This window comes from Phymastichus coffea, unplaced genomic scaffold (genome assembly GCF_024137745.1).
Source record: "Phymastichus coffea isolate CEN01 unplaced genomic scaffold, Cenicafe_Pcof_1.1 PCOF00012, whole genome shotgun sequence".
Taxonomy (NCBI): Eukaryota; Metazoa; Arthropoda; class Insecta; order Hymenoptera; family Eulophidae; genus Phymastichus; species Phymastichus coffea.
Genome location: NW_026706823.1, coordinates 693588 through 721204, shown reverse-complemented (window position 1 = coordinate 721204; position 27617 = coordinate 693588). Strand labels below are relative to the sequence as shown.

Sequence of the window (27617 nt, the reverse complement as noted above, 5' to 3'; positions counted from 1 at the left end):
AGTTGATTAATTAAATCGACTACCGTTGCAATGCACAAAAGAGAAGAAAAATCAAAAAAATTTAATTAACAAAAAATACATGTTAAAATTAATTTTACAACATATTCTTATTTAATTAAAAAAATTATATTTAATCAGTAATGAATCAAAACATAGTCACAAGACTAACTGTAGCATTAAGACAGCATGTTTTCTTTAAAATTTAAACTATTATATTAAAAAAAACATTTAAAGTCATATAATATAAATAATTATATAACCTACATAAAATCTCAAATTCAATTATGAAATCGGGTAAGAATATCACTACGAATATTGATTAATGCTGAATTGTAGCATTGTAATGTAGTGTATATCGGTAAAACAAAACGTGCACTGAAAATATGTGCAAATGAACATATAAATAATAAGAACATAATTAAGACATTAATGTGCATATGCGGAAAAATCACCATGAGTTTAATCAGATTAGAACTAATATTCTTGATTTTTTATTTAATTGGAGAAAAGTTAATGAAATCTTATATATAAAGAGTTTTTGCTCTAGTTTTATTGACAAAGACATAGCTAAACTTCGTAATATTTATAATTATACTACAACTGTCCTTAGAAATTGATTGGCTTGTTCATAGCCTACAAAATTACGATGTTTTACTGTATTATTCAATTGACAAAACGATTTGCTGTGACTTTACTTCATATCCTAATCTTATGGTTTTTTTGTTTTTATTAGAAAATTTCAGAAAACTAATAGTTTATTCATTTCTTTATCTAAATAGATCGAACCCAATATCTTTCACATATAAAAAACCGGCGATAAAGAAACTGCATGTTTATGTATGTATGTATGTATGTATGTCTTTCATAAGTATAAACACATAAAACTCGAGGTACCAGCTTTATAGTTCGTTATAGAACGTTAAAATCTAATTTTAAATAGGATGTAAAATTGAAATCAAATTGTAAATCACATTAGCAACATGTTTATTAATATTATAGATAAAATTCCATACAAAAACAATTTATAAAATTAAAAATGCAAGAATTATGATGTAGTCGACTATTTTAAAACAATAATATTAGGATAAAGAGTATATGATGATAATTTATCTCACATACACATATCAGAAAATGCACCAAGTTAATCTCATCTAATAAATTCTGTCTCGTGGGTTTAAATTTATCATACTTTTGTTTAAAATAAAAAAACCCAATTTTATCTACAATTAATTTATTTCAGAACTTCCTTTGTTGGACTTTAGTTCTATAAAAGTTCCTAGAAATTCAACTAGTTCGACAAATCAAGGCGATAACTCAAACTTCCAAGGACTGAGATCTCCAAATAATCAAGATGACCCTGCCTTAATAAAAGATATGTTTTTAGCCAATCCAGATCAATTGTCACTTTTGAAACAAAACAATCCTCGATTAGCAGATGCTCTTCTTTCAGGCGACCTCAGTAAGTACCCATCTTATTCATTATTCATAATACAGATGTGTAAAATTATGTTTTAGAATACTCCAGGATTGTTGCCGAAGTAATTTTTTATCTGGAATTCGTCTTTGACTTCTGAACTGCTCTATTATGTTCATTTTAAATAATCCTAATCTGAATGGGCAAAGAATAGGTTTTTTGCGATATTATGAAATCAATCAATTAATTAAATAATTATGAATTAATTTTTTTCTTTTAAAAACGGATTTCGCCATCTCATATTCTTTAAAAATAATTTTTCAAATTTATAAAATCTCTTTCCTACGAAGGAATCATTAATTAAAGTTTTGTATTATAGCCGTTTTATTATAAGCCTTAAAAATGGGATTAAATTTTTTAGGAATTAGATATGATGACTTTATGTTTTCTAACAAATAAAAATAAATTACTTTTCTTTGATTTTCAAACATTTGTGTTCACAACATGAATCTTGAGTTTCTTCGAAGGTCGTCTAGTAAATACTAAAAACGTCATAGTCATCTCGAAAAAAAACACGTGCTGCAAGAGATAGTCGCGAAATATTCCTTTCTTCTCGATATCCTGTTTTCGCTTTTCCTTCTAAAAATTTGCTCCATTATGCTGTTAGGAATTCAATGTATAAAAAAATAACACGTAAATCTTACGAATTTGTTAAATATTCATAAATAATATGTATCACTAATCTAAAAAATAAAATCCTCTAACATTTTATCAAATAAAGAATTTTTCTTATCAAATCAAAAAAACGGAATTTTAATACGAAGAATAATGAATGGAAACTATGCACTTAACATAAAAAGAATATATTCCAAAATAATTATGTTTTTCGGCCGCGCCAGATAAATGCGTGTATCCATGTATTCATTAATAATAATATTAAATAATCATTGCTTGTATCTATATAAATTAAAACTTATGATTATAATAACGTATATACATTTCATAATGGTCTTCCTTACAAATGCAAATTTTGTTATAAATAATTATAATTAAATATGTGGAAGTAATAGTAAATTATGCCTTGTAAATAAATGTAGTTAGTAACTTTAAGTGGTTTCAAGTAATAATTATGTAAGTAGCTTCATACGAAATAGTTATTAGCAATAGTGTCACTATTACCTTGGAAAACGATACTTCGAGAGCCCTCTCTCTCCTCCCTCTCCGGAGAAAAAGACAAAAATTGAATGAACACCGCCCTCGCTTTTCAGAAAAATTGACGTCCTCTAGTCAATTAGGTTTCCTAATTTTAAAAAGAGAAACTTTTCACTACTCCCACGATTTAAAATGAAGTTGCACCGAGGGCCCAAAAGAATCCAATCATTATTCCCAAAGGATATAAAAGCTCAAACGCGAGGCCTAGGAGCTCTCTCTCTCTCTCTCTCGGTGAGTAGCGATACACTGGTTTTGAGGCTCTCTTCTTTTATAAATATTTTTCTACTTTTGCACTTCCTCGAGCGGCATATTTTTGAAGGCAAGTTCGTCCAGCTGGCCACTGCGCTTCCTGCTAAAAATTTTTGGCTTTCAGTCAATTTTTGGCCAGTGGATGAATTAATCGCCTGCCTGGTTACAACATAACCTTCACCAAATCTCCAACTTTGACGAATTTTGATCTACACATCTCTGCAAACAACGCAAACAACAACACAGCCTCCACACCAGGACCGCTACACTCTACACACTACACACTACACACCTTACCAAATGCAACACTTCCAAAATTTTCGCTGCTAAGTACCTGTATCAACAATTTTTACCGTTAATCCACATATTTCAATCTACTCGGAGAGACTCCTCACTGCCGGTGTTATTTCTTCGCCGCATCACAACTTTTAACTTAATCTATCCTTGCGCTTAGTCATCGCGATGGCTATTTTAATTTTATTTTAATTTTATTTTTTTTACTTCAGCTTGTTTTGTTTTATTTAACGTAATTTTGTTTGTATTTTTCATCTAGCGCCATCTACACGCTAGACAATTTTAATTCTAATTTTAATTTTAATTTTATTCGATCGACTGTGTCAAATTGCGTTTACTTTTTTACCATTCACTTACTTGTAATGTGATTTTCTGCGTACGCTTCATCAATCATTTTTCTCATTTTATTTTTGCGTATAAGCTATTTATTTATTTTTGCGTTTTAATCATTTCTAGGTTAATTTGCGAATCCCTTTACCACGTCTTGTAAATGGCATCATTTTACTCCCGAATCTCCCGTCAATTTTCAATCCTTAACTAACTGAGTTGGTGCCACTGAGTCGCCAATTTTCAAATCTTTTAATCCTGACTTTTCACAGCTCCATTTTCTGATTGGTCAGTGACTCAAATTTTCGCGCGAAATTCAAACTTTTCAATTTGTCGTATCAATCTGTCCTTTTAAATTACCTCGTTTGTTACAGTTTCTTGTGAAGTTTTGAGATCCGAGGAGGAGAGATGGGAAACTTTTTGACACAATCTATGAATTTTTATTTTTTGTCTTAATTCGTTTTTAAATTCCAAACCTTCCACTTTTATCAAATGGTCTTGTCTTTATGCGCCGAGTGAAATGAAGCACTGAGTTATCGGGGTGTCAATATCTTGCAGTGCGAGGCCTGTGATAAATCTTTCCATCAGCACTGCTCCGATATAACCTTAAACCCTGACCTTGCAACTTTTATTTCTACCTGTACCTGTTCTATTGAGTCTGCCGTCTTGGCCAATTCCCATCGAAGACGTTGAAGGTGGAATCCCGGAGTGACATCTCTAGTACTGACCGATCGGTTGCCCTTCCCACTGTTTCTTCCCCCAGTGCGGACCAAATCCACTTGCTCGATAGCATGGCACCTACCAGGGGCGATGAACCGCCAGCATGGTTTTCCGGTTTCGTGAATAATGAATTCACCAAGTTTCGGAACGAGATTAGAACCACCCAGACGTCCATCCTAACCAAAGTCAATCGTGTCGCCGACGAAGTGAAGAGCCTCAAATCTGTAGTGGGTCTCAAGGACCGCTCCGAGCTCCTTATTCTGGGCCTTCCGCAGGAGGTCCAAGATTCACTGGAGGATGCTGCCGGTATGCTTTTCGAGGTGATTGGCTACCCAAATGCTAGCGATTGCATAGCGGCCACCAGAAAATGGACTACCACTCATTCTCGTCCCAACCCGACTGATACTACGTCCACTTTCGTTGTGCGTATCGACTCAACGGTGGTGCGTGATGTCGTATTGGAGCGCTCTGGGAAGCTCGCTGGGAAAATGGTGAGAGACGTTTTTAAGTGCGGTCTCGGTAATCCCGTTTTCATCCGCCAGCTGTTACCCCAGCCGATCCACAATTTCCTTGTGAAGGCGCTTGCGCGTAGTCGTGAGCTGGATTTCGCGCGCCTTTTAGTCTCGGGTATGTTCTTCCATATGCGGAAGAACACGCGTTCAACCCCGATCCCCATATTGTCGGAGAGCAACCTTGACAGCTGTACGCCTTTGCCTCCCGGCCAGCCTCCTGTCCCGGCCGCTCCACGCTCTGGTACCATGTCAGTGGCTGCCACTCCGATCAGCAGGCTATTCCGATCGGCTATTTACATTATTTTTCATCTTTTATTATTGTTATTTTTGTTGTTTTATTTGTTATTTTAATTATATTGTTCTTTATATATTTTTATTTTTACTATCTTTTACATATTATATTCTATTTTTCTTTTTACATACATATTCTTAGTCTTCTTACTGTTAATGCCATTGTAAATTTTCTGCTCACCGTTCATACAACTCATGCATTTTCACCTAATTCATTTTCTTTAAATAGTTAAATGCGTTACTATTTTTTTTTACATCTCTTCTTTTGTCATTTTTAAATTTTTGTTATTATTTGATTTGTACATTTTTTAAACTGCCAGACGGGGTTCCACCTCATTAACGCAATAAACGAACTAATCTATTCTAATCTCTCTCTCTCTCTCTCTCTCTCGCTCTCTCTCTCTCTCTCTCTCTCGCTCTCTCTCTCGCTCTCTCTCTCTCTCGCTCTCTCTCTCTCTCTCTCTCTTCCACATCCATTTTTCCAAAATGTCCAGCCAACTTAGGTCAAGACTAAGCACGCAAAGCTCTCTTTTTTTTGTAATAAAAAAAAATAGTTTCTAACTGAGGAAAAATAAAGAGTAATTAATGATTACAAATAAATTTATTAATTTATTGTGTGTAAAAATGTATATAAATGCCTAATTATCAATAATTTCAATCAGTCAGATACAAAATCCAATATCAAATATTTATATGCCCGCATTGCGTAGGTCACGCCTTCTTATGTGCTGCGATAGGATAGCTAGAAAGAAATAACTTAATGAACAGATAAAGATAGCGCATCACACTACTGTGCTTAGGCAAAGTGATAGATAGAGCAAGATCGAAAGAGTAGGAGAAATGAAATAGAGTGATAACATTCCGTGCCGAATTTGAATAATTAAAAATGATACACCTCGATGACGAATGTTCGCGGCTAAGAGGGAGTAGAGGGAGGAGGAAAAGCCGGAGTTTGCCTGTGTGCAATAACACTATACAGGGTGCGTCATTTTAATCTATGGACCTCCATAACTCAATTTCTATGCATAGTACAGAAAAATAGTTGAGACAAAAGTTGCTCAATACCAAGGGGGTCATGTTATACCGAGGTAAATGTTTTTTTGAAATAGGAACCCTTACCCTTACTTTTTATCTCGGACTCGGATTCTACGTTAAATTCTACGTTCAAATAATGTAATACGCGTGGAGTCCATATGACCCGTACTCCATCCTCAGTCGTTTCGAGGTCAACCTTACTTTTTATATGGAACCCCATATTTTTCGTCGCAGGTTAGAATTCTACGTGAAATTGTACGTTCACATGATGGGATATTTATGGGATCCAAATGACCCCCTACTCCACCCCCAAAGTTATTTCAAGGCTAACCTTACTTTTTTAATGAAAACCCCTATTTCTCATACCGAATTTGGAAAATGCAGGAAATTATTCCTCCAGAATAATATTTAAAAGTTTATTTTTGTGACCTTCCGAGGGTCAATTCAAGGGCAAAATTTTACAAAGTTGGTTAATAATTTTTTCAAGTTTCCTGACGAAGCAGTCGCAGAAAAAGTAGCTTTCTTAAACAGATTGAAAGGTTATTGAGGGATTATTGAGGTATTATTAAGAGATTATTGAGAGATTATTGAGAAGCGTTATGAAAGAGTTGACGTTCGGGGTGCTTGTTAAACGTGAGTCTCCTTGCCTCTCACCTTCGGGGTACTTGTTTAACATGAGTTCCCTTGCGTCTCTTGTTTACCACATATGATTTCATTAGCCACGGATAAATTGTTCAAAGTTTTCTCCGTTATTTTAAACATACAATCGTATTCTTCTTTCAAAACTATCCACAATTTCAAACAACACCGCTCGAGGGATGGCTTCACAAGCTATTCGAATTCTGTGCCTCATCGTCTATCTATATTCTATCCTCATCTCAAATTATCATACAATAAAGATCAAGCAGTCAGATCCGGAGAGCAAAGAGTCCATTCAACTAGACCTTGTCGTTCAATCTACCTGCCATTGTAGTTTTCATTCAAAAACTGACGCACAACAAGTGAAAAATGCGATGGAGCACCATCATGTTGAAACCACATTCTTACTCGCGATGCTAAGTCAACGTCTTTTAACAGTTTCGGCAGGTGATCCCGTAGTAACTCTAAGTAAGTATATCTATCAATGTCTTCGTCAAAAAATAGGGTCTACTCAAATAGTCATTTACTACACCATACCATTAGACTCCATAGATTCTGATAGTCCCAAGCTCGTCCGATCAATAGTGACAGTTACGTCTATTGAGCTGCCCATTGCTGTAAAATATAGCTTCATCTGAGCAAAGTACATATCGAAAGAAATAAGGATCATAGTCTATCATTTGCAAAACCCATCGATAAAATTTAATACGTGCCAAAAGATGATGTGGTCTCAAGGCTTGCGTCAAAGTAATATGATAAGCGTGAAAGCGATGTACTCGTAAAATTCTTGAGACTGTACGTTGTGGTATTCCTATTTCTTTTTCAATCTTTCTGGTACTAATGTGTGGATTAAGATAAACAGCCGCTAAAACAACCAATACTCACATGTCATTGTCGTCGTATTGCTGATCTCGGCGTTGGCACACCAGCTGTCCGGTACGTGCTCTTTCAGACAAGTTTCTTATTGTCATATCAGTAGGATGTCTTCGGTCTCGGTATCTTTCAGCGTATAGTCTCGATAGAGCGGCATAATTGTTATGAAATTCCCTTAAAATTATCATCACATCGATAATTTCAGTAGGCATATAATCTGCCATCTCTTTGAATATGCGTCCAGAAAATAATTCAAGGACTTGGAACCTTTACTTACATATGCAATAATCTGATCAAGTTTTAATAATGAATACATGATTTAAAAAAATAGTAATACCAATCAGAAACTTTCTAGTTTACAATCATGAAAGTTTTATGCATGACTTTGCGTATTAACTATATTACTGGAAAATTTTTCATTCCTCGAAATTTATTATTTTGCAATGCATAACTAGAAGATATTTACATCAACACTTTTTTGCATTGAAATTAAATAAATTGAATTAAATCTTAAGTTCTTTAAGATGAAACTAATAATTGTCAATTTATTCATCTTTCAAATCGAACACGGTTAAACAGCTTTATACGAGGACTAATTACATGAAGTGAGAGGGAGAGAGAAAGAGGAGCGAGATAATACGAGAGATAGGGTAAGGAGAGGGATGAGTAAGGGAGGGAGTGGAAAGAAGAGGATAGGAAAAAAAAGAGAGAAGGGACAGATCGATATTTTCTTATTTGAGTAACTTTCAAGGTCAATAGTGTCACACTTAAGTTAACATGTTTCAAATAGATACTTTCACAGCGACTGCTTCGTTAGAGAACTTGAAAAAATTATTATCCAACTTTTTAAAATTTTGTTCTTGAATTAACGCTTTGTAGGTCACGAAAATAAACCTTTGAATATTATTCCGGACGAATGATTTTCCGCTTTTTCCAAATCCGCTGTGAGAATTAGGGGTTTCTCTTAAAAAAGTAAGGTTATCTTTGAAATGACTTTGGAGGTGGGATGGGGATCATTCGGAACCCATAAGTATTCCGTCATCGGAACGTACAATTTCACGTAGAATTTAAACCTGCGACGAAAAATGAGGGGTTCCATTTAAAAAGTAAGGTTGACCATGAAATGACTTTGGGGGTGGAGTGAGAGTTATTTGGATCCCACACATATTACATGATTTGAACGTAAAATTTAACATAGAATCCGAATCCGAAATAAAAAGTAAGGGTTCCTATTTAAAGAAAACATGAACCTTAGAATGACCTTGACCCATCGTGTTCAAGGTCAAATTTAAGGTCACCAAAATATGGCCTCCTTGGTATTGAGCAACTTTTGTCTGAACTATTTTTCTGTACTATACATACGAGTAGAATTTGAGATATGGGGTCCATAGATTAAAATGACTCAACTTGTGGATTGCTTGTGTTCATTGTATCTATAATTGCTGCTTAATTGTAATGTAAATTATAGCTTAATTGCCGTTACCTTATTACCTATGCTTGAACTATAGTAATCAACCTAGTAATCATTTTAACTGTAATTATTTATTGCGTTGTAAGACCAAAAGTAGCACGGTAAATGATTGTCGGTAAATGACCACATTTGAGTACATCTCGATTATTATCACTTTTGCAAAGGGGGATATTATTCCGTAGCTTATTACGCCGATGCTGCCCCCTGCGATTTAAAGTCGACTTTATTCCGGTGAAGAGTCGGCGCGAACTCCCATGAGTGCGAATCCAACGCGATGACGGGAAAGGTGAATAGCTCTTTATTACGCTAACATCACCGAGACAATAACAATAAACGTAAACTATATCTAGTATAACAATGATGAGCGCACACGCTCAAACCATTTAGACGCGACAAACAGGCAAGATCTAGGAGCGCATTCGCTCGACTATTTATACGCCACAAATAAGCGAAATTTAGGAGCGTATTCACTCAAATATCTCAGTACGATAGATACAAGATCGTGGCGTTGCACCGGGCGAGAGCTGGTGCGGGAGTGAATTAGCAAGAAAATATTTTAAAGCGGCTCGAGGCAAGACGCATTGCCGAGCAGAATGACAGAGTGCATAAGCCGGGCGAAAAACTAAAGCGACAAATGCAGTTAGCAAGCAATACTTACAGTAGTTGTCGTCGGTTATTAGAACGGCAGCAACGCACGAACCGTAGATCGCAACCACGCTTACTCTTGCCCTACACTCGCGCGGGCGTCCTCGCTTCTTAGCCTTATAGCTGACGGAATTCCTGTCAACATCAGCTATGCGCCTTCGCTTATCGCTGGCGGTCTTTGAACTCGTATAATCGCCACCGCGTACTCGCTTACTCCCTCGAGATATCTCGTAACGCAGAAAAAAAGGGTGTTACTGTCAAACTATGCTAGCGTCCGTACTTGTCTCTGCTCGCATGCCAACTGACTCATTGCGCGCTCTCCTTCTCTCTCTCCTTCGCGATCGCGGTCTCTCCGCGACATCCGCGCTAGGGACTATCGATAGTATAGAACGTAGGGCTCGACTCTTACCTTGTTCGCTGACATTTCAACTGCGCTACAAATTACAAATTATTATAATGCATAGTAAAGTATAAATATGATTAATAAACAAACTGGCTGCAGGGAGAGAGAGACATAACGAGAATGCGACTCGTTATAGTGTTTACTTGGTCCTGCTTGTATATCTGTTTGCTTTGATTTTCTATCTTACTTTGGTTTGTTTTGTTTTTATTTAGTATGTTTCGTTTAGTCTGACTCCGTTTGCATATATGTTTAAGTTATGTTGGAACTTGTTTTCTGTTTTTACTTAAAATTTTTATTCTTAATCGGGAAAATAATTCTGCCTCTGAATCTTTTATAATTTACGAGGGTCGTTTGGAAAGTCCGTGCAAAGTCAGAGAGATGGCGCTACTAGTGCGTATCAAGGTTATTTTTAGTTAGTGGCATATCTTGGAAGAGCACACACCAAGTTTCAGCCAGATCGGCCAATTACTTTGCGTTTTACATTCGTTTCAATCAAAAAGAAAGAATTTCGTGTATTGATTAAACATTACTTTTTCAAAGGCAAAACGCCTCAGGAGATTAAACAGAAGCTTGATAAACATTATGGTGAATGTGCACCTTCGATTAGAATGGTTTATAAGTGATTTCAAAATTTTCGGAGTGGCCATATGAGCACAAAAGACGCTGAACGTTCTGGACGCCCTGTTGAGGTTACCACTTCAGAAATCATTGATAAAATCCATGATATGGTGATGGCTAACAGAAGAGTGAAGGTGCGTGAGATTGCTAGTATTGTAGGCATCTCGAGCGAACGGGTACATAATATTTTGCACCAACAGTTGGACATGAAAAAGCTATCCGCTAGATGGGTGCCGCAGTTGCTCACGATTAACCAAAAACGAGATCGTGTGAAGTGTTGCAAGAATGGTTTGCAGCTGTTCCAGCAAAATCTGCAAGACTTCAAGCGTCGTTTCATCACTGTAGATGAAACATGAATACATCACTACACTCCTGAGACCAAAGAACAGTCTAAACAATGGTTTACCAAGGGGGAATCTGCTCCGAAAAAGACAAAGACAATTCCTTCGGTCGGGATGGTTATGGCGACTGTCTTTTGGGATTCGCAAGGAATAATCTTCATCGACTATCTGGAAAAGGGTAAAACCATTACAGGCGAATATTATTCATCGTTATTGAATCGTTTGAAAACCGAGTTGCTAGAGAAACGTCCACGATTGGCCCACAAAAAAGTCCTCTTCCACCACGACAATGCGCCAGCTCACACCTCAGCAGTTATGGCCGCAAAACTGATGGAGACAGGGTTCTAACTCATTTCACATCCCCCTATTCTCCAGACTTAGCTCCGTCGGACTACTATTTATTCCCTAATATGAAAAAATGGCTGGCGGGGAAAAGATTTTATTCAAACGAGGAGGTGATTGCAGAAACAAATGCCTATTTTACAGACTTGGACAAATCCTATTATTTGGAAGGGATTAACAAACTAGAGCAGCGTTGGATGAAGTGTATAAGCCTAAAAGGAGACTATGTTGAAAAATAAAAAAGATTTATTAAAAAAAATCAGGCTATTTTTATTTTTGCTCGGACTTTTCAAACGACCCTCGTACAATATGATTAGCACTTTAGATCTTTAATTTTTTCTCTTATCGGGCAGTCTTGAATAATGTGTTGTTTTGCAGATTTCACATAAATCACACTTTTACTACATTAATTTTACGTGTGCCAACATTACTGACAGTTATAGCAATGAGGAATGTTTCTTTAGGATATCCCGTGGTTCAAATTTAATAACCGTCTCTCTTCATTTTATTGACTGTTGTAATCGTGTTCTTTTTTTATGGCAACTAGTAATAACAATATCTTAATCACACGATTCTAAATATTACGGATAGGCGATAATACTTGGTACTTTGAAAAACATCAACGGTATCTCTGGCAAGGACTTACTTGGTATTCATGTGTTAGGTGTGGATGGTGTCCGATTGAGTGAAAACGTATTGCACTCTATTTTGACTTAGATCCAATTGACTTGTAGACCGCATGTAGACCAAATCTCTAAAAAAGTAAGAAAAACATTGTATGGTTTGCGTTTTATTAGGCCTTGTATTACAAAGCTCATGAGACGTCGACTGGTGGACTCACTAATTCAGCCTCACCTAGATTACTGTACTGTGTTATGTCTGGAAGCTACTATGAGCGACTCTAAAGGCTGAGTAATGTATGTGTGTGTTACATCTATGGAGTACCACGTGATGAGTCTATTACACATTATAGAAGGGGGTTAGGTTGATTTCTTTCGGATGGGCACAGGAATTATTCACCCTCCTTGCTCATATACAAGGTTCTAAGACTTCGTGAGCCTGGATACCTAGCCAAGCTCTTGACCGATAATAAATGTAGGTATCTGTGCTGGGCGGGTCAGCCGGGGCTGAGGGTGGTAGAGGCAAGAACAAAAACGGCCGTCAGATCCTTTCAGATTATAAAGGCCCGTCTCTCAAACTCTCTTCCTTCCATACTTAGATATGTGCCGTTGTCAAACTTTTTTAAGACAAATGTACGTGAGTACTTTTTTGAGCTTAGTGCCTCAAGAGTGCTCGTGGAGTAATAACTCCTGAATGGTTGACTAATTTGACGATGTTCCTGATACTCTGACTTTACTACTAGTTAAGCTTAGCTTTAAGTTCCATTACTGTATTCAGGTATTTGTGATAAAGCATCTAGTCTTGATTTCCATGATTATTTTTATCTATTTATTTATATTTAGATATAAGAGGTCTGTACGACTCTAACCTGCATGATATTTACTGTGGCAATCTATACTAGATGTTCTAATTAATACTTATTCTAAAGTTTGCAAAAATAGATATATGACTAAGATATTTTTCAGACTTATTTTACTTTCAGGCAAATAAAGAATTATCTATCTTTCTATCCATCTCTCTCTCTGTCTCTCTTTCTCTCTCTCTCTCTCTCTCTCTCTCTCTCTCTCTCTCTCTCTCTCTCTCTCTTTTCAGCATCTTTTCAACGACTCGTCAATAATTACAGTTTATTTAACCATTTGGCATCACACTTTAGAGAAAACTGTTCCAGGTAGTACATCTTTCACGGGGCTAACAAGTGTACACTGTTTTATGCATAATTATTTGCATCTTGCCCTGGAATTTGCATTACTTTTGCAACCAGCATCACTTAACTTCTTCTACCTGAAGCATAATCAACACCACATCCGTCTATCTCTTAACTGGACCAAGGACCAATTGCCGTACCACAACTGCACCAGGACACCTCATCACCAATCTATCCGTCTTAGCTCTACCAACGACGAACATCATCGCTAGAGCATCTATTTTTTTTTCTTGTCTGTTAAGTGAGGAATATTTTGCCTTATCTTCATCTTGTCACCACTCTGTATCGTTCATTTTCTCTATTATATGTCATTAATGTTACGAATTTGTAATCGGTCATCTTTAATTTAAGACTAAATTTTACTGCGATTCATTTAGCGTCATTCTCATTTTCATCTTCATTATCATTTTTATAATTACTCATTTTTAATCTTAAGTCTTTAACGTGCATTTAAGTCGAGTTACGTCATCTCATTAATTTTCCGCGCCAAATTTCCCCGTAATTTCAATATCGCGTTTCTCATTATTGCGAGCACCACTTTCGCGCGCATTTTGATCTTCCCGCCGTACCGTCTATGATAATTCGCTTTTCCTCGGTAGAGGTCACTTTGCCGAGTTTATTATAGCTGGTAGGTTGCGCGTGCCACCGCGTCATTTGAATTTACGCGCGCCCCTGGGCCACTTGAATTTGCGCACGAACTTTCAAATTATCATAGGCACTTCTATACTATTTTGAACTTATCTTGCCTATTTATTTCAAGTCACGTGTGTGCCAAGTGCGGATGGATCGTGCGACGACCTGATCAACTCCTCCTCTGCAACTCCTGTAATTCCCTTTATCATAACCTCTGTATTTCACCCAATTCAAGACTAGCCAATCATAATTCTGCCGAATTTAACTGCTGCCTCAACCGCTCGTTAAATGACGATACACCTCTAGCCAATACTGCCTTAGATATCTTCGCCACACCTACAGGACACTCCCCCTCTATCATCGCACGTACCAGGAAATGTGTTGCCTCACCAACTTAACCATTACTGCTGCCGATCACCAAGGTTCACAGATCTGAGCTGCTTCCAACTACAGGTCGGAACACCAATTACTCGGCAATGTCTGAGGCACCTGAGTGGTTTCGGAGGGAGTCACAGCTTAATGCGGAGTGGCACGTGAAGGAAGCGCAACTCAACTCTGAGCGCTTTGAGATGCTTTGCGGACTCTGGACTAAAACGTAGGAGGAATTTCGCGAGCGTGACATCTACTTTGCGGTAGTTGATGAGCCTGAAGTCTTGGTCCATGGGTTGCCTACTGAATTTCGAGGTTTTCTCTTCCAGGTCGCTACTTCTGTCCTCATTGCGCTGGGTTTCGGTGGAGAGCACAACCTGCCTGCGATTATTTCTACAAGGGAGTGGAATCCCTCAGCCACTGCTCGCTCTGCTGCGCCCACAAATCTACCGCAAACGTCCCCTTACTTGAGCCAAGGTGCTCGACGGAAGTCGTTTACCTTCCTGCTGAATTCACCATCCTCTCGAGACAGAATCATCAAGTATTCGTCCAGACACAAGGAGCATACTTCGCAGATGATCTTTGACTGTGGAGGCAGCTTTCGAGTCCTACTGCGACCAATTTACCCTAAGCCTGTTTTTGAGCTTTTATCCAAGGTCAGAAGAGTGTGTGAGGATCTCGGACATGTATGGCATGTGGTACGAAACTTGCGGGTCTTCTGCCGTGCCACGTCGCATTCAGAGCTCATTCCCATCTTCTCTGAAGCTGATCTGCGTGGTCTGCCGAGGCTGGCACCTTGCCAACCTGTCACAAGCTCGACGGGAGCTTGTGATCCCCTTCACTCTACGGCCGCACCATTCGTACATCTTGGCGCTACCCACCACGATCTCCGACCTTTTCGCTCTGATCTTCATTCCCGACCTTTTAAAAATCCACCGAGCCTCACTTTAGCTGCATCTGCCTCCTCCTCCCAATCGCCAACCCTTAACCCAGTACAAACCTCATGACATTCAACGGTCCCGGTGAATAATCCGGCTACCACCTCCATCCCTTCTCGATCATTCCTCACCGTGGCGCACTTCAATATAAACGGCCTGAACGTGCCGTGGTACTTCTCTCTCCTTGAAGCACAGGTATATACAAGTGCATATGATATTATTGCCTTAGCCGAAACTAAACTCTGTAAGATCATCTCTGATGACCACCTCGCTTTAGCCGATTATAATTTTTTCCGACTGAATCGTGAGGGCAAGGTCGTGAATTCCCTCATCACCAGCAGACTCTCCGTCTCCCCAGGCTACCCGGGTGATTTACTTCATCGAGACACTCCCTTAGTTGGTCGACTTGAGCAAACTTTCACCCTGGCGGTTTGTGGTGCTTTTGACGAGCTTGCTTCTTCGTATCTGGTCTCCGCAAAAAAAAGCCTTGGGTAACTGATAAGCTACGTACCCAAATGCGGATCCGTAATGCAGCCTACAAACGCTTTCGAGCCTCCGGCCCATCCTTGGCCCTTCAACAATATCGTTCCCTAAGAACTGCTATTTCAAACGAGCTTGATACAGAGAAATATACCCACATCTGCAATGAAATTGAGCATGCCAATAGCTCAAAATCCAAGTGGAGGACCCTCCATGATATCGGCCTAACCAATCGGCTTTTGCTCTCACCACTGCTCTTTTTCTCAGTTGACGAACTCAACAAACATTTTGCCACTGTCAAACTTTCAACTTTTGCAGTTGTCAACAGATCTCATGCCCTGACCCTTACTACGTTTGACAATATCCGTAGTTCTCCCCTGCATATCACCTTTTCTTTTCCTCCTTTTGTTTTTTCAAAATTTATACAATCCGATGTTGAGATCGAGATCAAGGCGTTGCGTTCTAGAGGCAAAGATTGTGATGGACTCACGGGAGGGATGCTTCTCCTTGGACTTGACACTTTAGCCTGCAACCTTACCGAATTATTTAACAAGTCTATTCACACATCCACTTTCCCTGCGACGTGGAAGCGCACCCTTATTCAACCTCTTTCCAAAGTCAAATCACCCCAGTCCCCTTCTAATACTAGGCCCATTGCACAGTTATCTGAACCCTCTAAAATATTCGAACGAATATTACACCAACAATTCTCGGATCATCTGGAAGCTAATGATCTTCTAGACCCTAAACAGGCCGGTTTCTGTAAGGGACACTCCACTGAGACCGCCTTGGTGAGTATTCTTGATGACATGAGGTTTGCTAAGCTCACTCGCTTATTGCTAAGATCAGAGCTTGTCATGTTGGTGACTCTGTCCTACGATGGTTCTTTAGATACCTAGCCAACAGGTTGCAGGCTGTTATTGACCTTGGGGACCCCGTTTCTCAGTGCGTACGTGCTCAGACAGGTGTCCCGCACGGAAGCGTCCTTGGTCCGCTATTGCTCGCCATCTTCATTAATGACTCCCCACGAGTCATTTTTTTCCTGCATGGACTTAATTTATGCTGATGATACCCAGATTTACCATCATGGCGTCCCTTCCCAGATTGTTGAGAGGCTTGCAAAGATCCAATCGGATGCTCAGGCGGTAGCGGACTGGGCGCGAACAAATGGTCTCCAACTCAACGTCGCCGAAACAAAGGTCATGATCGTTGGTAGCGAACTTCATGTCCTCTCTATTAACCTAAACTCATTGTCCAGGCTTAAGGTTGATGATGTTGAGATACCATTCTCATCATCGGTCAAAAGCCTTGGACTTACTATCACCTCAACTCTTCAATGGAAACCTCACATCTCCAACATTGTTAAGAGAGTTCACCTTGGCCTAAATTCCCTGAAATTCTATAGAAGATCACTCACCATTGAGACAAGGAAATACCTTGTGCAAACATTGATTTTTCCCCATTTTACATATGCATCCATAGCCTTCATGAAAATTGATAAATCCAGAAACCTGGCCCTTCAAACAGCTTTTAATGCTTGTGTCCGATTCATTACAGGCTTTATACCATTCATTCCCACACCAAACATTGACTCCCATGTCACCTTTCATAGATTGCGTCTGGTTTGGCTATCTCTTGAGAGTCAGCGCAACATCTCTCTCATCCTACGCACATACAAAACTGTATGCTGTCAATATCCGAGCTACCGTACAACATACATCAAAACTCCAAATCCTTCGAATCTTAAGCACTCCTCCCGTAATCCCCCTATAGCCTTCTCCTATCCCGCTCAAAGAACTGAGGTTTGGAGTTTTTCGGCGGCGGCTTATGGCATGTATCTCCTCAACCAGATGGCCATCACCGAGTTTGATATTATTCGCTATGTTGAGCTCAAGCGCTGATTGTATGGCTACTTTATGGTGATCAAATAGCTCCTTTTTCGCCACAAGGCGGACGCCGAACACCTCACAAATCTTCCATTGCTCCTCAAAACTCCCATCTATCCTTCTTCCTTTCAACGTCTCCGCCTTCACTTCATCATCAGAGTACCTTCTATCACCTGGTCGTTACCTGATCCTCAATTTTCCCCCATTCAACTCCTCGATGTAACACCCATCCTTATTTCCACTTTTGATCCATAGTCTACTTTCACGTCACTTTTTCATCTCTCTAGGCTTAGTGAATTCATTCTTAACTTGAATTTACTTGACCACCACGTATATTAACTTGTTCGCTAGCCTCTTACCCGCTAGCTAGCTCCAGTTACCCTCTTTGGCCGGTGATCTCACTTAGCACTCGTTCTGGCCTCTTGAGCATTATGTATTGTATTATGTTTGCCTGTTCACAACTAGTCACTTAAACTCATCCTATTTCATCTTGTACGCCACGACTTGTGATCTCACCTTATCTCGTCTCCTAACCTTTTCTAAATCAATTTAGATCTATCCTCTCCATCTCATGCGAATATTGTATTATTTTTATTTCTATGTATGCGTCATAATTTCACACTCATACTCTTTACTTATTATGCTTAACCTATGTTGATCTTAAATTAATATTTAGTTGTATAATCTTACTGCCTATTACTGCGCTCTAACTTATTGTATCTGCTTTGTATTCTGCTCATAGCCTACGGGGTTATACCCCACGGCTCAATAAAGCTTGTCTATCTATCTATCTATCTCTCTCTGTCAGCCGACAGTACCTCTAAACCGGCCGCACGTCGTTCTCATAGATATTTATTAGCTTTTAAGATAATGCTTCGCTTTCTCTTAATATTTGGTATTGTTTTAATGAAAGAAATTATTGCACAGGAAAATATTATTCGATTAGAAGAAATATAGACGCCGCTACGCTCTTTCAAGCACTATATACCTATCCCAACGGAGCACTGGTCACTTTCTATCTTTAAGTGGAGGGGGAGTCATTAACTTTCAAGAGATACCTCTTATAAACTTGGCCGTTATCAGATAGCTCCATTGATTAGTAAGGTTTTTGTTTTTTAATTACGGAAGTAAATTTTAGTCAAGTTAATCGATAACCCGTAAACGTCCAAAATGACATGATTTTTACTCTATTTTCATCATTATGCTAAAGACACAATTTGTTAGTAAATCTTGAAGGACATATATATTTTTATAGATTAAAGTTTGCTCTTTTCATTAGTGACCTTTAAATTTTTCTAAAAATTTATAAACTATGAAAAAATTTAGTTTGAACAAAAAAAAACGTGATTTTTCCATCCTTCTTTTCTTTATAAATCGAATTTCCAATATATTTCCCGTCTAAATAAACTTGGAACCTAATTAACCCGTGGAATAAATATCTTTAAGGAAATGTGGTTTGGAAATCAATTTTCTTCCTTGGGGGTTTCAAAATGACTTTAGGAATGAGAAATTTTTCTGCAAAATTTTATGAAATTTTTTGTCAAGAAAGATGAACTTTCAGAAAAAACACCAAAAATTAACAGTTCTTGAAATTGGATAGAGAATCTACTAGAATTTTTTTCAAAACCTTTGGAGCTATTTTTGTTGCAAAATTAATAAATTGCCCGAAACACTTCGTAAAAATTTACACGTATTCTTCGAACAATTGTAAAAAATTTTTCTTGTTTGCGAATTTTTTCATAACGTCGTTTCCAAGAAACAAAATCTGGAAGTACATTGATCACATATAAAGATGGTATAAATTACACTCATGCCCAATCTTATTCAATTGATACTCGTATTTCACGAATAATGTTATCAAAATTTCTCTACCTATTAGCAAAAACAGTATTTTAAAAATAATTATTATCATATTATTTTTATTATGAACATCATTCGTATTCATACAATCTTAACAATTTTTATGAAACGCTAATAGAACTCTGTATAGTACCATGCATTTTTTTCAATAGATCACTTCATATTGGGATCATACACTGTAACGGAAAATCTCGGCTAGGCCGATTTCGTCCGTTTAGCTCTCGCCAATGTCTGCGCGCTACGCCAAGTTAATAGTATGTGCGTATGGTACACACACTCATGCTTGGATTTTTGTTTTCGAGGTGCTGTGTACGGTATGAGCTGACGGCTGCAGCGATCGAGATGGCGCGGAAGAAGAAGAGAGTGAGAGCGCTCTAGTTGCGAATCATCGCGGAAAAATTTGAGGGTGTATCTGCTGGGCTTTGAGCAGAGAAAGTCACGCGCGCGGATTAAACCGAAGTTATCGGTTTTCCGGAGTTGCCCCGCGACCTCGTCAACGTTTGTTTTCGGAGATGCGCCCGGTGCGCGGACGAGAATTGGAGTTTTGTGGCTGGATTGCGCCCACCCGTGTCCCGAAGGATATCCGGCACCGGTGAGTGTGGGTAACCGACGAGGTACACGGGTGCGCGCGTGAACGGACTTTGTCGCTGCTGCAGTACTGAACAACCGAAGGGCATCAGGAACACCGACAACAATCAGCAGAAGCAACAACAACAATAATCAACTAGCGAACAACAGATTGAGGCAGTAATATTGATAGAGCGAGCGAGAGAACGAACGAGAGAACAAACAGCGACGACAATAACACCAGCGAGGCGGTCAGCGAGAAGGAGCGCACCAGTGACGTCAGACTGCGAAACGGTTTAGCCGTTAGAGAGGCTGAAGGTCGAGGTCGGTGCCGTGTTCTCTCTTGTTTCTCTCTTGCATGTTTGGGCGCCAGCTGATGGGTGGTAGTGTGGCAGATCTGCTGGCTACCCCCTTGATGAAATAACGGCGGAAATTGTTTATCGGGCGTTCATTGTAATATTTAGTTTTAAATAGCGAATCAGCAGGCTGACCAGCCACCGATTCACCTTCGCTTTCGCATTTGTTATTGTGCCGCTCGTAGTATATAGACGTGAGATCACCGTCTTGTAGTCGATTGTTGACAATTAAAGGATTAGTGTGTTAATCAGGTATTGTGTTTATTCGCCGCTGTATCACTCCTCGTCCCGAGTTTGAATCCGTGCATTTAACGCGGTTTTGCTCGATGCGTTATTCAGTCGTGGGAACGTCTTTTGCTTCCTGAATCCCCAAATAAATAATTTGTGCGGACGGCAGCGAGCTACCTAGACGGGTACGGCCTCTTATCTCCGTTACAACACATTGAATTTTCTATTATATTACATCAAAATTTACCTAGTTTCTTACGCCATAATAGTCGTTAGCTATTATTTAGTATTAGTATATCATAATCAATAGAAATTTGATATATGTTATACTTTCATTTTGAGATGGAAAAAAGCAGACATTTCAAAAGATTTAGTTCTGAAAGAAAGAAAAATGATTTGAATAGTAGTCAAAAGTTGTAAAAAACAGTAGTATATGAATGCAAAATCGATGAATTCGATAATACTAATCATGTAATTTTACCTAACTCAGAATATTTTGGAGAATCTGATACAGATGATGAGATAAGTACTGAATCTTCTTCATATGATTCAAACGAAATTAGTAATCGTGACATCAGTTATAGTACAATATTCAACAATTATTCTCAAACACAAAAATTATTAGAACCTGATCACAAATACAATTAGACTGAAGGAGAGTAAGTATGTGTTGGAGATATAAGCGATCAGTTGTTCCTGGCTAGTAGTGTAAAATTTAAAGTTTTCCGCTAATTGAAGTGTTTAAATTGTTTTCTTCTCAAGGTTTGTAGCAGCATATAGTAGATTCTACTTGTGAACAAGGATTTGATCTAAATACAATTGATTTTAAAACATTTTTTGGGATACTATTACTAACTTCATTCAATATTTGATGAAATGAGAGAGACTATTGGTCTGCAGATGTTGATTTACGATATGAAGGTGTCGTTCAAGCAGTGAATAGGAATAAAATTCAAAAGATCAAGTTGAACTTAAAATATGCAATACTTTTTAACAAAAATGATAATGATAAGGCATGCAAAGTAAAATAGATTTTAGATATTTTTAGAAATAACGCTTTTTCATTGAAATATTTATCAACTGTACTTTCAATTGATGAAATGATGGTGAAATTTTTTTGTCGTACGAGTTTGAAATAGTGTATACCATCAAAATCAATAATATTTGGTATTAAAATTTAGGTTCTTTGTAATTCTCAGGGATATATTTTTAACTGTAAAAATAGTAATGAGAACAGCAATATACCACCTCTCTGTTCATTAGGCACCCAAGTTGTCTTAAAAATGGTGCATAATCTTTTATTGACATTTTCAAAAGCAAAAATATCCACGTATCATTTGTATTTCAACAACTATTTTACAAGCCTAGATTTAGTTAGAAAAAATCAAGTGGAAAATAAGCACGATTTCGATAAGAAAGCACAGCGAGGTGAGTATAAAGTTAGTCATGATGAAACCAGTGACATCAATCATCTAAGTGTAATTGACTCAAGCCCGTATCAGTTTTATCTTTCACTCCTGGTGTAACTCCATTTCAATGCAAAAATATTCTCAAAATGAACAAAAAAAGGTAGATCGTGGATTCCCGCATGCATTATGTAACATTTACATGGGAGGCGTTGATTTTTTACACGATTATTGATGCAATAGAGTTATCCCAAACGTAAAAAGCACAAAGTGGACTTCGGTAATTTTTTTAAGAATTTTACAATCTTCAATAACTATTGCTACTGTTTTGTGAAATCTCTGCTGACAAAAAGGTCAAGAAGATTCTAATAAAAAAGTTTGCATAGCAGTAAGTAAGTAATATCGAAGCAAAAAAGAAAACGACAATCTTTCCGCTTATAAAAATGTAACTAAATCGAGAAGAAAATGTTCCTTTGAAGGTTGTTCACAAAGAATAGCGAAAAAATGAGTAGACTGTAATGCGTATCTTTGTATGATATGTATAGAAAAAAATCATAGAAAATGATTATTAGTATAAAAAATATTAAAATTTAATTATTGTGAGAGGCAAGGGGACTCTTAAAATCAAGTACCTCAAAGGAATCAAAGTTTCGCTACGTCCGCGCCATTGATTCTAGGTAATGCTAAAAGCGGAAAGTAAAAAGAACTGTCATTAATGTTGACATGAAAAAAAAATACAGGCAAAGTTCTGATTCAGAAACTTAGAATGCACGGCTGCGACTGGGACTTATAACTAGATTTCGAGGCCCTGGAAGAATGTGTTACCTACTGCAGACAACTCCATGACGTGGAATACATCGCTATTCCTCGCTTTCTAGGTTGCAATCACGAAGCACTCTGGTTTCTTCGCGACTTTTGTGATGCTCCTGAGCGAGCTTATGGAATCAGCTTTCATCTTGTGACGTAGGATACTCAAGGTTCCTGGCGCCCCCTTTATTCGTAGCAAAAACCAAGGTGGCACCGATCAAGTCAATATGCGTGCCCCGACTGAAACTCTATGCAGCTTTACTTCTGGCTCGATTGGTGGTATTGATGGTTCCACAGCTAACCCCCGGCAAGCTATTCTGCTGATCAGATTCCATGATGATACTGGCGTGGCTCAGAGAGCATCTGTCACGTGGCGAACCTTTGTAGCCAACCTGGTGAGATAGATCTACACATTGGAATCCCAGGCTACATGGAGCCATGTTGCCTTCGAGGACAACCCTGCAGATACTGCCTCACGAGGTCTCTCTCCCCGCCAGCTCCAAGATAGTCCCTTATGATGGTTGTGCTCTGCTTGGCTACTGAGAAATTGGGACACATGTATACCATCCAGCTGCCAATTTTCATCAACTCTGGAGAGTAAACCTCCTCAACGTATGCTGCTTCACAACACAGCGCAGGAGGAGAGCCTTCTGTTCAGCCGGTTCTCATCACTAACGAGGTTGGTGCGAGTATTCGCATACGTGCTTCGCTGGCCAGCATGTTTGCGAAGCCTTGAAATGTCCACATGTGCACTCTCCACGGGGGTCCCCGGCTTACACTCAGCTACCTACGACGTCGCTTTTGGATCCTAGTGCACGCAATAACGTGCACAGGTCAATGCGAGGCTGCACCCGGTGCACCCGATTCTAAGGGCGAGTTTTGGAACAACAAATGGCCGCACTGCTTGCACTACGACTCACTCCTACAAGACCATTTTCCACATGTGGCATAGACTTTGCTGGGCCGTTTCCTATTCGGCTCAACAAGGGACGAGCTATTAAGGCTTCAAAGAGTTATGTGTGCTTATTCGTGTGTTTCGTTACTCATTTGGGTGTTGTCTCTGACCTCAGCTCGAAGACCTTCCTATATGTGCCTACCATCGCTTCACAGGTCACAGGCGACTGCGCCACACCATCTACTCAGACAACGGTACTATGTTCCAGGGAGTAGCCTAGGAGTTGACGAAACTCTGCTCCGATGCATCCACTTCGTAATAGCGTCGGCCGTCCTTGGCGGGCAATTCTTTCGCGCTATCACCTAATTATTTAAGGAGGAGGTAAGGGAGGTGGTATATCGCTCCCAGCAAGGCAGAAGAGGAAAGGCGATCGCAATAACTACTCTCACCTTTTACCAACGAATTATATTTATTATAAAATCGCTACTGCGATGACGAACAGAACAATTTATCAAATCTTAACCTGATACACAATAACTTCTTATCAACTAAATGAGATAGCCGGCACGTGAGCGCCTTGCTATCTAATACCGATTTTATACACAATAATAAAAGGAAACTTAACCACTAATTCAGCTGTGCCAGGCCCGCGAGAGCCTGGCACAGCGCTCAAGTCGCGAATAGCCAAAGAGGTTAAACCGATTAAGAAAGAGAAACGAGAGGAGAGAGGATGACCTGTATGATTGGCGAAGTCCGCTGGGCTGGCACGTTGATCTTGTTTTCTGCTGGCTGGTGACTCCCTCAGATACTGTGACTGATGGACCGATGCTGAAACAAAAGGCTGGCATCAGGCACGAAAAATATACGTGCGCCAGATACCTACCATGAGTCCTTGCCAATATCGGAGAGAGAGAAGGGACGTATGAAGTAGGCCATGACCAGCCTACACCGTTACAACTTTAAGCTCTCTTTCGAAGAATTCTCCTCGCTAATCGTATAAATTGAGATGCACTTTCATTCTCGACCTCTCAGCCCCCTCAGCAGTGACGTAGATCTGGTCCCGCTGATTCCGAGTCACTTCCTTATTGGATCCACCCTCTTCGCTTCACCCGAACCCTGGAATTTTCCAGAGCTCTCCAATATTGAGCGCTACTGACTGGTGACAGTCACGAGCCTCCACCTCCGACGATCGCTGGCATAAAGAAAATCTCCATGAGCATCAGGTGTGCTCTAAATGGTTCAAATCAAGCACACCTTTACAGGTAGGGTATCTAGTCCTCATTACAGATCTTCATTCACCCCCCACCGGTGGCCATTTGCTCGGGATTTGGAGCTTCTGCCGAGATTGGATGGGTAGTGAGGCTGAAAACCATCACAACCTTACCCATCGAATCAGGCAATAACTTAGCCATGGCGGGTGTTTCTCTCTTCTCTTCCCCTGTATGATCTCAAAGCATTGCAAAAGGTTCGGCGAGCTTTTGTTGCCTCATGGCAGCAAGGCAGACAAGATGTTCAGGCCTCGGCCTGCATTTTCAAATTTTCCCCTCATCATCGGTTTTTTTTGTGTGGCTGACTTCTTTTTCGCTTCTTGTCGAGTCTTGCTTCTTATTAACTCACAACACGATTATTGATGATACTTGTTTCATATTTTGGATTACAAGTAGCAATTGGAATCAAATCTTCTCTGACGTCACAAATTCACCCAAAACTGATCTCAGTACTCACCAGAGGGCGACTCTTTATGGACCATCTCATGTGACATAATAGGAGAGAGCGCTCTGAGCGCTCTGAGCAAGAGTATAAAGATTAGTGCACCCGTTCATTCAGACCCTTAATTCGAGCAGCTCAACCAGCTTGAGATCTCTCCGAAGCCTTCTAGTCTTTTATCAGGGATAGAGATTCACCTTCAACTACCAGTGCCTATTGCCAAACTAAGACAATTTCCAGAGGCTTTTCCAGTGGCTTTTCCTGAGACTGTTCCGGAAGATTGCTTGTCACTACCTGGACCTGCTATCAAGGCAAGGTAGTTTCCAGAGGTTTTCCCTGAGGCTTTTCCAGTGAATTTTGGAAAGGACTTTCCAGTGAAATAACAAAGTACTCATTCAAAATCTGTTTTTCTATTATTTTTACGAAGACTGAATCTGATGATAACAAAGTTATATCAGTCAGTCTTGACAGTGAACACATCTCATATTTTAGCTTCTCTTTCTTAAGATGCTAGTTTTGCTATGAAATATTCAAATCACAAGCAAACTATAATATTTCCGAAGGATTTTGGTGCGCTGAATCCAAATTTGTCGTCAAAGTTGTTCTGTCACATCAGATTTGAGAGATATCCTAAGCTAAAAGTACAAAAAATATTGTTTTTTTGAAATATTTGAGGCTATCTAGAATCATACATAAATTTTCTCACAGAAAACGATTTAAAGCATCTTAAACTAACAATCTTCCTCTTTTAAATGCAGTAGAGTTTGTCTAAATATCATTGTTTTCATCAAGATATCGCATTTAAGGTGGTTATTAAAGACTATCATTGGTATTACTATTAATATAATTAAATATAATCTTCTAGAAGCTGGCTTATACATTTCGTTATCAAAACAAATAGCTAATAAAACAGCTTGTATTCAGGATATAGACAGCAAATATTTCAATTTGTCTATTTTTATCTATCTTCATGCAGTCGGGAGAATGGATTGGTAACGATTGCGACTGGCGTTGGGTTAGGCATGATAGAGGATGTGTAAGAGACTGTAATTTTTTGTTGCAGGACTTGAAAACTTTCGCCTCAGACCGGTGTCAATATCTTCTCGTGCACAGTGTAGGGGGTATTCTGGCCGAATATTATGGTAGATTCAAATTAATTGTTGTTTGGTGAAACCTCCTTCGTGTCGGATTAGTGTCTGCATATGTATCGCTAAAGAGCGGACTCTTTCCGTTCGTTTCTGTTTGCGACAGTAGATCCTCTAACTCGACTTCTGCCTTCGGTGGCAGAGAGCTGGTCTTTAAGCTGGAGAAATTAGACCAAGAGGTTCAGGCGTTGTGGTTGTTTCTGTTCCATTCGAATGGTTCTTTGTCGAACATCTCCGAGATTCCTTGTAGGAGTTGCGTCTCTGATAGTCTGTTTATGGTCTGAAGTTCTTCTATACGGTCCAATTTATTTAAATGGTCTTCTCTTATTTCTGCCAGGAGGTTAATAAGCGTTTCCTTATGGACGTTTTTTACCCACAACATGTTGTTAAAAAAAAGAGAAATTACGAAAGACACGTACAGAGGTACCGGACCGACAGAAAGACGGTTTTATTATTTTTTTTTACATAGGCGAGCCGTTGCAGAAAACGACAGGCCGATGATAAATCGAGAGTTAGAATGTGTGACAGATCACAATTATAATTGTTTAAGCGGTAGCAAAGAAAACAATGGTTATTAAAAAAAATATTTATGTATTAGTAATCGTTACACATCGGATAGAAAGAGAACAAAGCAGTTGTGTGACGGGCTATCTGAATTCTCCTGGCAAGAACGACATGTTTCGTTAAGTGATAGGCATGCACGAGATGTGGGTGCCAAATGTAACATATCCACGCGCGGGAGAAATCCCACATCCGTAAATTCAATCTAACTGCTTTAGATACTATGATAATAAATCGGGCTAGACAAATAATGAGGCAAGGATTAAGTGTAAAGTTGAATTATACAATGTAGTTTCGTACAAGGTTTTAGTTGTTAGGAATGTCGCTGTAACGAAGAAGAATACTAGCTGTCATAAAATTAAATGTCTATAAAACCGTCTAACTACGAGAGTGTGACCACCGCGAATGGGATATTGCATATAAACCGTCGATAAGAACTCGTGGAAAATCTCCGTCATCAACACCGCCAGTCGTAACCCTTCCACCGGAACTACTCCAGCAATTCGCCAGTAACATTAGTCGGTTGAAACAATTAGAGAATGGAACTGTACAAGGTTACCGTCAAGGA

The 27617-nt window shown here is 39.0% G+C and overlaps 1 protein-coding gene across 3 annotated transcripts in view; it reads left to right on the top strand.

The window, feature by feature from the left end:
- LOC131672505 (protein DDI1 homolog 2) overlaps window positions 1-27617 on the top strand; it is a 659212-nt gene that overhangs the window by 175668 nt on the left and 455927 nt on the right. For 2 of the 3 annotated variants that reach the window (XM_058949788.1, XM_058949771.1), the window contains exon 3: window positions 1241-1459. The exons of the other annotated variant lie outside the window; for it this stretch is intronic. In XM_058949788.1, the coding sequence (XP_058805771.1) occupies window positions 1241-1459 (219 nt within the window). The remainder of the gene's footprint in view (window positions 1-1240; window positions 1460-27617) is intronic. 3 annotated transcript variants of the gene reach the window in all.